The sequence below is a fragment of the Cervus elaphus genome, chromosome 10 (assembly GCF_910594005.1).
Source record: "Cervus elaphus chromosome 10, mCerEla1.1, whole genome shotgun sequence".
NCBI classification, from domain to species: domain Eukaryota; kingdom Metazoa; phylum Chordata; class Mammalia; order Artiodactyla; family Cervidae; genus Cervus; species Cervus elaphus.
The window spans coordinates 2,896,094-2,908,160 of NC_057824.1; the positions used below are offsets into that span (position 1 = coordinate 2,896,094).

Below are 12,067 nucleotides of genomic sequence, written 5' to 3' on the forward strand. Positions count from 1 at the left end.
CTCACCAAGGCTAGCAGGGCTCTGCTGGGAACCCCGCCCTGCCCCCTACCTCCTGCTTGCCCCCTACGGCCCTGGACTTGGGATCTGGCAGCCTCAGGGCCCTATGGCTCTGCTCCCTCATCCTGGGGGGTGCCTCACAGGTCCATCTCTCTGATTATTCCAAATCTCAGTTCAAATACCCTTCCTCAGAGAGGTGCGCTGAACCCTGGGTCTAAGATGGAGTGCTTCCCCAAGGCAGGCTCTTGGCACCTCAGGTGACCTCCCTTCCCTCCCTCACCCACTACCCCAACCACTTTCTTTCTTTTCTCACTTTTAAAAACACTACAGGGGTGGAATTGGGTGGGAGGGGGGAGAGAGGTTCAAGAGGGAGGGGACATATGTATACCTATGGCTGATTCATTGTGATGTATGGCAGAAGCCAACACAATACTGTAATTATCCCTCAATTAAAAATAAATAAAACACTTATTCTATTCTATTTTTGCCAGTGTTGCTGCTTGTGGGATCTTAGTTCCCTGACCAGGGACTGAACCCAAGACCTCAACAATGAAAGCTCAGAGTCCTAACCACGGGACCCCCAGGGAATTCCATGCCACCCCTGCAGAGACACAGACTTCCCCAGCACCTAGAGAGGGGATTTCTGGCAAATTCCATCATGGAGGCACCATAGCAACCCCCGTCCAACCCATCTGGATCTCAGCTGGGGCGGGGGCTCTTCCTGGGCCTTCTATCTTAGCTCTAGGTAAGTGTCCCCCCGCTACATCTACTCCTCCCATATTCATCAGTTCTCTGCTTCTTACTAGCCTGTCCTCTGTTGCTCCAGTCCCCTGCTGTGGTTAATAATTCTCCGTATAAACTTTCTCTGTTCTAATTACTGTGATTTCTCTCCTGACTAGAGCTGGCAGGTGCATGAGGCTGCTCTCCAATCACGAACAGAACAGGCCTCCTATGAAACTCAGACCCTTGGCAAATTTCACTCTGGCAGTACTGTTCACAGCAGAGTGTCTGCCTCTCAGCACTCACAGGAGCTCAGAGCTGGCGTGAGGGCCCAGGGAGGCCATGTCTATAGAGCAAGAGGTGGGGTTGTGATCACCATTTGGTGCCACAAGGCAGAACTCTGCTCCACAAACAACCTCCTCCCAGTACCAGGGTCACACATGGCCTTCACTCCAGCTTGGACCCCTGCTCTGAGAAGCCGTCCAGGCCTTCCTCCTGCTCCACTTTCCTCCCCGGCACCAGGCCCCAGTCCTCACCAGGTGCCAAGAGCAGCCTGCTGCTGATGGTAAGGTGGGCTTTCTGTGCAAACAGCTGCTTCTCCACCAAGTTCCAGATCATCCACTAAATCAAGATCTTGGGATGTCTCTAGCCTTTCTTAACTCTTCTCTCACAACCCCACATCTCTGTTAATCCAACTGGAAGACATTTGGAGCCAGCATGGAGAGAGCCCCTCAAGTCCTCCACATAAGTTCTCCAAAATCCCAACAGCCTCAGGAGGCCTGAGGGTCATCAGTGGTCCTCAAGCTCATCCTGGCTCCCTCACGGGCTGGACAAAGAGGACAGGCCAGCCCCATCTCACTTGCTCCACTCTTACACAGCAGGAGTCGTAGGAGCTGTGTGATGGGCTCTAAGGAAGGACCAGGTGAGGGCAGGGCGGGGTGGGTAATGAGGCATGTGGGGGTGGGGTCAGGGCCGCCCCCTTACTGCGGATGTTGAGCTTCTCCCAGGAGCTGTGGTCCAGGCTCTGGTTAAGGTAGAGAAGCCCCGTGTCCTCCTGGATGCGGACCCAGTCATTCTCGTGCAGCCGCGTGTGGTAGGCGCTGTAGAGGTGCTAGCCCAGGCGGAAGCTGGGCATCTCCTCTGGCACGTCCTGCAGGGCATGGACATAGAGCAGGGGCGTGCCGGCCGGCTGGTCCACGTATAGCTTCTCCCAGTAAGCGTCCCTGGAGAAGTAGAGTCCCAGCGGGGCTGTGGGAGGCAGGGAAACACGTGAGGGAAGGAGGGACTGAGGGACGACCACGGTGCAGAGCCCAGCAGCCCTCCCAGGCAGATCACCTTTCCCAGCGGCCTAACTTCACATTTTAGTAATAGCTTCCTTGTGGGCCAAAAAAGAAAACTTAGGTCTTTCTCATCTGTATTCCTAAGAACATCAACACACAGTTATCTGTATAGCTAAACACTAGCTGCAAATACACTGCTTTAAAACAGAAAAAGGAGGAAGTGAGGAAGCATAAACAGTTGCAATATCATCCTCGATTACCTGAGATAGATAAGCACGTAAACCACTCGGCTTTCACCCAAGCTTCTGAGCAAATCACCTGGAGCCAGAGTTTTGAAGTGTACAAGACGCTGCCAGACAAGCAGAGCAGGCAGGGGTCCCCAAAGATGAACTAGAGCACTTTATAAGTAACAACATTCGTGCATGCTAAGTCACTTCAGTCGTGTCCAACTCTTTGTAACCCTATGCACTATAGCCCTCCAGTCTCCTCTGTCCTTGGAATCCTCCAGACAAGAATACTGGAGTGGGTTGCCATGCCCTCCTCTAAGAGATCTTACCGACTCAAGGATTGAACCTGCATCACTTACACCTCCTGCATTGGCAGGTGGGTTCTTTACCACTAGTTCCACCTGGGAAGCCCCTGTAAGTAACAAAATCTTCATCTAAAGTCAAACATGCTCCTACCATAGTACCGAAAAATTCCACTCCATTTATCTGAAAAAAATGAAAACATATGTCCGTCAAGTGACTTGTTCACAAATGCTGGGGTTATTCACAGAGCCAAGAACTGGGAAGAACCCAGATGTGTTCCAGCAGGTTATCAGATAACAAACCTCAGTCCATCACACCATGGAACCCTATGCAGTTAGGATGGGGCACAAACTATTGATACACACGACAGCCTGGACACATCTCATAGACATCCTGCTAAGTGGAAGAAGCAGCACAAAAGAATCACATGGCACCATTCCAGACTGATTTTAGGTGACAGAAATCAAACTGGGTACCAGCTGGGGGTAGGGGAGGTAATAGACTGGAAAAGCAGGGGGCATATTCTGGGAAACATACATGTTTCATATCTTGATGGGGTGTGGGTCACACAGGGACATCCATTTGTCAACAACATACAGCCAAGATTTGTGCATTTCAACGTATGTAATTGTGGCCTAAATTTATCACTGAGAGGCTGTGGGTAGAGCTGTAAATGCCATGAGGAAGAGGGATGCTGACCATGGCCACGCTGGGTGAACCAATGGGGCACTCATCCTACTACTCTCTTGACTTGGTGTATGTTCAACATTTTGCATCATAAACAGTTATTTTTAAATAGTAAGAAATTTTAAAAAGATGGATAAATGGGCAGGTGATGCTTTAAAAAAAAACTGAAAACCTGCCAATATTCTCTACAAAGCATAAAAAATACTAACACACAAAGCAAACATGAGAAACATTGTACTTGTGTGTGAGCGATTTCTCTTTTCAATCAATTTGTTTCCACCTACATTCTGCTTCTCTTGCAGCCACCAAGATGAGTGGTTGGTCCACTCCACACCAGTGGAAGATACCCTGGGGCTGCCTGGGTCCTTGAAGACACACTTGTGTGTGGGAAACAATCAAGAGCCAACTAGAGTCAGGTGAGGAGAACTGGTGAAGACCTTTTGGATCCCAAAGTGGTGAAACAGAAGAAAACTGGAAGGTTGCCAGCACTGTGCCAGGCTTCCCAAGGATGACTTCAAAGGCAACCCGGCTGGGAATGCCAACTTGAAGTGTGCATTGATTGGGTCCCACCCACCCAGTGTGGGTGCTGCCCTGCCAAACAGGCTGGACCACGGAGCCAGCAGGAGAGGGAGGGAACAGGAAGAGAAACAGAGGGAGAGAGAGGGAAGGAGGGAAAAGACAAATGGGGCTAAGGACAAAGGTAAGTAAGGCAGAGAGGATGGAGGGGAGAGATGCTCTGGCCAGTAGTCAAAGGCTACTGCACACCCGGCACTAAAGACAGAGATGGAAGGAGGGGGCTGCAGGTACGGAGCTGACTTATTAGACCTTCGGAAAACTGCTCCCTAGGAGTGCTGTCCCTGGAGTGGGACCCAGAATCACTGGGTCTCTGCAGGTGAGGTACTGGGAAGGGCAGCTGAACTCCAAGGAGCTGGCCCTGTGCCCAAGTCAGGCTCTGCGTGTGGCCTTCCTGCCCTGCCACCTCTTGGGGGAAGGGATCCACCCAGAGCATCATGCTGCCTGCCATCCAAGGGGGTGGCAGCTCCAGGAGCCCTAGGAAGAAGTCACTCTGGGGAACTCTGGGGAGGGAGCACTGAGACCTGACTTCCCTTGCCGGGGGTCTCACTGGTAGAGACCACGACAGGAGCCACCCACACATGGCTGGATGCCACCCTCCTGTCCCACAGCCTCCCAACTGGCCACGAGGACATGGACTGCCTCTCAGATACACTCAGAGTGTTCATTTCTTCGGGATTTAGTAGCCAACCCTAGCAGGGATGGCTGGCAGCTCAGAGAACTGTGTCAGCCCCAAATGGCCTCAAGACTGGCCTTGATGCTTCTGTGAAAAGGCAGCCAATGGCACTAGCTCGGAGCAGGCCTTTTGCAAGCTGGGCAGAGTGACAGGCCACAGCTGACAGATCCTCCTGCACAGCTAGGATGCACTCCACTGGCTCACGCTTCCTGAGAAGTACACAGTTCGGGGTCCCAAAGAGGACCCTACAGCACTGCTCATACTGCTCTTGTGACAAAGGCAGGAGGGTTCCTGTGGTGTTTCCTCAGCCAACGAGAGGGAAGGGGCAGCTGCTCCCCACCTGTAGTGCACTGAAGCCCCACTGCACTGCCTGGCAGAGTAATAAACCTGGGTCTGCACTCCTCACAGAAATCAGAAGGGCTCCGAGCCCACGGTGGCCCCCTGTCCTGCCCCAGTAAGGCCGGGTCTGGGAAGGCAGATTCAAAGTGGGGGTCAACACCAGACACAGCCCTGCTGCCCCAAAACAAGTGCCTGATTCATAAGCAGCAGCCCAGCTTCCTTTCCCTCCAACACTCCATGAAGGTTGCAAGTCAAAGAGTCTAGGGGGAGCTCTGGGGTGGGCTGTGGGGGGCTGGGGAAGGAGCGCAGAAGCTGATGCTCACAGCCCTGCGGACAGCAAGAGGAGTGGCTTGCTTTTCCCTCCACTGCCACCTTCTCCAGAGGACCTGGCCCACCGCATTCACCCACCCCGCCTCTCAAAGGTGCAGAGTGGGGTGAGCACGGCCAGGTGGACTCACACAGCACGAGGCCAGGCCCCGTGGCACATGGTGACCCTGCATTTTCTTCGCAGCCCCAGATGGAGCTGCTGATGGGATCACTGCTTTGCAAACAGACACCTGGGCAGGACAGAAAGAAAGTTGTTTGTATGCTCGAGGGCACATGTGCAGCCAGCCAGGGGATTGGGATTTGGAGGGCTGTCTTTCCAGCAGCATAGCCCTCACCGGCCTGCTCAACCCCATGTCACATGGTCCAGAACCCACGGTTACTGTGCCCACCCTCCACCCCCACCCCAAGTCCTGGGCAGTGACCGCAAGTCAGGGACACTGGCCTGCAGTAGAAAGCAGCCCCGGAGGGTGCACCATCTTTCGGGAAGGTTGACTTTCTGGCCACAAAGAGAATGAGAGATTTCCCAGTGGCTTGACAGGGTGGTGACCTGGTGGCAGTCCAGGCTTGTGACACCATGCTGGATGGGAAGGGGGCTCTGTGCTGCCAGCCTCCTTCTCATCCTGGCAGAAAGGTGAGCGCCAACCACTAGCGATCTGAGATGCTGCCTTCAGGGCCCCAACCCCAGAGCTGCAGGAGACTCAGTTGGTGGGGAGGGGGAAAGCCCAGGGTGGGTGTGGGTGGGTCCCCCAGATGGCACACAGCCAAGGGCAGCCTGTGTCTGCCAGCCTGCCTGGCCACCAGCTCTCCTTGGTGTGCCAGAGCTCTCCGTGGAGAAGTGAGGTCTGCATTCTGGTCTCCGGAGTACTGTCAAGGATGGTGTGGGACGCCTGCACCCACATCAGCAGAATATCGCGACTTTTGCCTTCTTATTCTCTCAGGATATAATCCCTGTGGCCTCGGTCAGCTGTGCAAGAACTGGCAGCCCTGGGAGCCACCCATGGGGGGTAGGGCTTGCAGATCGGTCTTCTAAGCGGGGGCGAGATGCTCACTCCACCTACCAGGTAGTGAGGAGCAGATCCAGAATAGGGCTCCTCCCCTGGGGCCCCCTTGAGCACATGTACATTCAATGGTCCAGGGGCTGGGAGGTGCCTTGAGCTCCAGGGAGCCCCCACCTCCGAGCTGGTCCAGTCACCACCACACAGACTTCACGTGCAGGATGAGAGCACTGCCTGCTCTCATCTCCGAGCCAGGTCCTACAGGATCCATGTGGGGCCTGGTCTGTTGCTGCCAAAAGTGATTTGTGGGTTGGGCGATGATTGTGAGCAGAAACAGTCTTAAATGCACTTAAAATGCTTCCCAGGTGGTCCCTACTCAGGGCATGGCCGCCTTAATGCTCCTCCTTGTCACAGACACGTTTAGATGGAAAAACACATGGTCCAAGGTAGGGAACGAGGGTGTGGGTGCAGGGCTGGCCTCAGGGGGGTGTAGCCTGGGGAGACCACAGTTCCCCATACTTGGTTTAATGCTCTCCTGTCATTGTCCTAAAATAATTCATAATTCTAGAACAATCTGCATTCTATGGTGGGCCCTACAGATGATGGGGCCAACCCCAGAGGGTGAAGGAGAAGAGCCCGGAAAGGGCCATCAGAGGTGTCCAGTTTCCTGGGGCTGTGCAGCCTCTGTAAAGTTCTAGCCTCCTCTGGGCCTCACTTTCTCTGACTGTGAACAAGAGAAGGGCAGGCTGGGGAGAGGAGGAGCTGGTATAGGCCTCACCTTTGCACAGGTACACGCGGTATGAAGTTCACACTTCCGATTTATAATCACTGGGCAAACCTCTTCACTGCCCCATTAAATAGGTAAGAACACGGAGGCTGGGAGGTGAGAAGACTTCCCATGGTCAAACAGCTGGAGGGTGGGCATCTTGGGGTTTGGACGATGACTAACAAAGCGGCGATGGGACTCAGGAGCAAGGCAGATGCTGGCCCCACCAGGAAGCCCCAGGCCTTGCCAGCTGACCACCCCTCCCTGCTGGCACCGTTTTGCCAGGAAGGGCTTTTTGACCAACCTCTGATGAGAGTCTCCCCTGGAGCTTGGGGCAGGTCGACACAGCAGGACTTGTAAAACCTGCCCCACCCACACCTTCCACCCCGAATGCTGCTGGGTGACAGGGTCCTCCCCCAACACCTAGTCCCACGTTTCTGCCTCGACAGATGTTGCCAGCACCACGTGGGGTTCTGGCCCCTCAAGTTGCCCTGGCATCACACCAGAGGGTGAGGAGCTGGGCTTTGCTCTCACAGGAGTGGGGATGGGTCCCACACTGCTCATGACATACCTGCCAAAGGTCCTGGCTGCTGCTCGCATTTGCAGAGACCCCAGGCCCCCTTCATGGCATGTGTGTGTATATGCATGAATGTGTATGCACAGGTATGCAGCAGATGGAAACAGAGACAGGCATGTGGGCCCAAGGCCCCATATGCTCCCACCCTGCCCCACCCCTGCAGGAGAAGATGTGCAACTAACACTCAGTGGGGACAGCGGGCTGTCCTGTTCCAAGGAGGGCCTCCTCCAGCATCTTTACAAGCAGAGCCACCAGGCATGGATGGTCTCATTCGGCACACGCAGTCACCAGCCTTTTTGTATCCTGGAAAGGCAGTCTTCAATGCTCCACACCTGGCTGGATGTGTCATTTACTCACATTTGTATGCAGAGAGAAGCAGGCCCAAGTCTCTACTTCACTTTCACTCATTCAACTGTCCACAAGCTCAGCCCTGTGTGAACACTCACACATGAACACTGGTCATACTCGTACACATTCTCAGACCCACACAGAAGCTGTGAGTGCCCTCCTGTGCGGTGGAGAACCACGCAGGTGGACGAGGGTTTCTGGTTGTCATCCCTCACTTCTGCAGCACATTGTGGGGACATCCTGCATGCTCTGCCTCAGTCCATGCCAAATGCACGCAGCCCCTTGGCGCCAATGTAGCCCACGCCCTTGCCCCGCGATCACCTCCCATAGCCCCCAGATGCACCCATCACCAGCCTTTGTGCACCAGCCTCAGCTCCCCCGTGTACTGGAGGGTCACCTCCCGCTGGCCCCCGAGGCTGCAGACCAGTCCTGGCCCCTGCAACCCAGCCAACTTCTCAATATGCAGTGAGCTGTGACCCCACTCTGGGGAGGGAGCCCCTTCCCCAAGCTCCTGCCCTCTGCCTCAGGGTGGCCCACAGCTCTCTTACACTCATCACTGCCGATCAACTCTTATGTTAACCTCCTCTGGTCCAGTCGCTGTGTGGGTGTCTCTGGATTGGACCCAGACTGATACACACATCTCTCTTACACTTAGCATGTCACATGCACATTCTCTCACACTGTTGCAGACCCACCCCCACCTCCCCCATCTTCTTGCTCATTTAGTGAGACATACCGAGCCTACCCAGTCCTAACTGCAGGCTCACCTCACCAGTGCCCCCTGGTCAGCCCTGGCCATGAGAGGCCATGCACAACTCCCCTGAGGTTCCTTTGACCTCCTTGCTACCCTCGACTGAGGATGTGCTGCCAGTCTGACCATACCAACCCAGATCCAGGCAGGTGCTTCCTAACTGGGCACCCTTGACTAGAGTGAGTGGCAGTCACCGTGGTCATCCCACACAAGGCCCCAGACAACCAATGTCCTAGGACTGCAATGTAAAAGCCAGAATTTGGGGCTCTCAAGAAAAAAACACATGGCAAGATGGTCTGATCTAAGAACTGAGTGGGGTGACAATAGTGCCCACATGTGTGTGCAAGGCAGTACCTTCCCGCAGAATCCACTCACCGGGCAGCCCTGCTCCTGCCTGTGACGAGCACCAGATCCTGCAGATGACAGCTTTATTATGGCCCAGCACAATCTCCTTAACAGACGGTGGTTTCCTAATGCCATCACTTCTGCAGGAACAGGAAGCAGACCTCATGGACTCCTCCCCAGGGACTGCCCCTCTCCCTGAGGGCCAGCTGTCCCTGTGGAGGGTCCCCCTAGCCCCACCGCCCAGACAGCAACTTTTGGCACCATTATCCTCTCCTCGTCCACCCCATGCCCCTCCTCTCATATCCTGTTCACATTTTCTCTTTATTCTAGTTGAATATTTGACATGTACAAGCAGTATATTTTGCAGAACATTTATGTCAAAATAGTGTTCTGCAACAAACACTCATGAACCTGTGGCCAACTTAACTGGACGTTTAGCAACAGTGCTGCCCCTCCCACACGCCCCTTCCACCTCATACACTCACAGAAACATGAATCTGGGTCTTTGTTTCCCTTGCCCCTCTTTTTAAAACACTTTTACCTTATTCTTGAAAGGCACTTCTGCTGGGCAGAGAATTCTGTGTGTGTGAGTGTTCAGTCATGTCCAACTCTTTTGTGACCCCATGGACTGTAGCCTGCCAGGCTCCTCTGTCCATGGAATTTTCCAGGCAAGAATATCTGGAGGGAGTTGCCATTTTCTCCTCCAGGGGATTTTCCCGACCCAGGGATTGAATCTGCATCTCCTGCATTGGCAAGCAGACCCTTTATCAACTGTGCCAACTGGGAAGCCCACTTGGGAAGCCCTGAGACTTCTACAGGACAGTTATTCTGTCCTTCAAAAGCGTGATTCTGCTGTCCTGCTTCTGAGAGGTCTGTACTCAATTCTGATGATTCCCTTCTTGGTTCTCTCTTCTCTCTGGTTGCTTCAGGACCTCCTGTGTTTGGTGCTTTCCTATTTCATTCTGATGAGCCAGCCTGCTCACCCCCATGTGGGTTTCCTCCGTCTCAGCTTATCTTCTAGGTGTTCTCTCCAGAGCATCCTTAAGCAAATGGCAGCCAGTCCCACAGCTCGAATGGCTGCCTCTGGGCCAAGGAATGCCACGTTCACCAGCCCTGACCTCCACCCAAGTACCAGAGACATCCGTACCAACTCGCTCCATCCTCTCCCTCATCTCAGTTCAGCTTAGAGGACCACCTAGCCTCCCTGAGCCCACTCTTTTTTTTTTTTTTTGGCTGTACTGGATCTTAGTTGTGGCATGCAAGATTTAAGTTCCTGGACCAGGACTGAAGCCAGGCCCCCTGCTTTGGGAGCACAGAGTCTTAGTCACTGGACCACCAGGGAAGTCCCTCCTTGAGACCACTCTTGACCCCATAGGCCACTTGCCCCAGAGCAGCCAGGGTCAGTCAGATCATGTCACAATCTGTCTGAAACAACAAACTAGTGAGTGAAACAACAAAGGAATCCAGGAAGGAACAAACTAATACATAAATGGTTTTAAGCACAGAGTGGCGGGGGGAAGGTGGGCGGGAGGTTAACAGCTGGGCACATTTGGAAAACAGTGAGACTTTGGGATAGGAGAGGGGGCAGGGTATCAGAGAGATGGGTGATATCACCTTGGTCAAGACCCCCTGGCTTGGTCTGACAGGCACAGGGAGCCACAGGTGGGTGGCCAGTGGCAGGATGAGTGCAATGGAGCCTCACGGATGCCCCTCCCCACCCCATGAGGCTCACGTGGGGCACACAGCACTCTCTAGTGCACGACCTGCCTGGGTGAGGCCAGAGTTGGCATTGAGCAAAGAAACCCTGAGGACACCTAAGAACAAAATCACTGACCACGGCTCAGGAAATGATGGCCTGGTAACTGAGGAACACTGCCAACTGGGAGACATTAGGCAGAATGACATACACATGCACACACACACATGTGCACTCTCAGGCAGGGTCACCCTGTAGGATGCTCCACACACCCCACGATCTCCATTTTTTGTCCCAGATGGAGGCTGGTTTTGCAAGGGATTGTAATGTAATTTTGGCTTTTTAGGAAAAAAGCACAGGTCAGGAGAACCAGTGCCTATGAGCGCAGAGAGGGCCCTGCAGGCCAGCCCCACTTTGGCCATAAATGGGGCTGATGGTATGCTCAGTACCTCTTGTGTGTGGCCATAAAACCATCACCACCATCACCACCATTACCCAACCACAATCACCACCCCCAGCTACACCATTACCACTACCATGATCACCACTCTCCCCACAAGCACCATCACCTTCACCCCCCTCACCTACACAGCATCACCACCACCATCACTAACTTCACCTGAACTCCAGCCCCCCACTATATTATCATCCCCACACCCTAACCACTACTGACACCATCACCACCCTCCCCACAACCATCACCTCACACCTTCACCCACCAGCTTCACCACTACTGCTGACCATGCCTACACCATCACCACCCACCATCACTCCACCCTCCAACCATCGCCACCATCATCACTCTGCTAGGCATCCAGAGGCTTCCAAATGAAGCAGCTTTGCCAGGTTTGACCCACATAAGATGTGGGAAGAAAGCTGGACTGGAAAGACCCACAAAGCCAGCCCGGGCCTGTCCTGTTCACTGCTGCATTCCCAGAACCTTGCCTGATGCCTGGCACAGAGCAGGCGAGAAGGGAAGGCCTGGGTGGCCCTTTGAGAGCCAGCCACCTCTGTTCACGGGTCCTGGGCTCAGCTTAGATGTCACAAGCCAGTGCCTCCTTGCAGGGAATATGACAGCTTGCCCCAGTCCTCATGCTGGGAACTGAAGCCTCTCTACAAAATCATCAAGAAAACTCTGGCCTGTGCAGGTGTACCCAAAGCTGGACAGCTAAGTGCATACATGGGTGGTGAATACAAGCCAGGGCTAGCTACTTTACTTGGTGCCCAGTGAGGACACTAATCACCATGAGAGCAGCCTCAATTCCAGTCTTAAATTCCCTCTTCCCAAATGCTGCCAGCAGCCCTCAGTGGACAGCCTGTGTGCCACTGTGGCCACAAGGCTGAGTGGCCTTCCTGGCCCGGACTGGGCACACAACAAAGGCCAGCTGGCACAAAGGCCTGGCACACAAGGAGGAGTGAGCAGCCACCCTGGCACACCCTGGATGCCTGGGGCTCTCCAC

At 54.1% G+C, this 12,067-nt stretch overlaps 1 protein-coding gene across 1 annotated transcript in view; it reads right to left on the reverse strand.

Annotated features, from left to right (window-relative positions):
• The window catches only part of LOC122702151 (proto-oncogene tyrosine-protein kinase receptor Ret-like), a 49,289-nt gene that overhangs the window by 25,231 nt on the left and 11,991 nt on the right, over positions 1–12,067 (reverse strand). Inside the window, 1 exon segment of the mRNA XM_043915640.1 lies at positions 1,702–1,965. Coding sequence (XP_043771575.1) covers positions 1,702–1,965 — 264 coding nt within the window.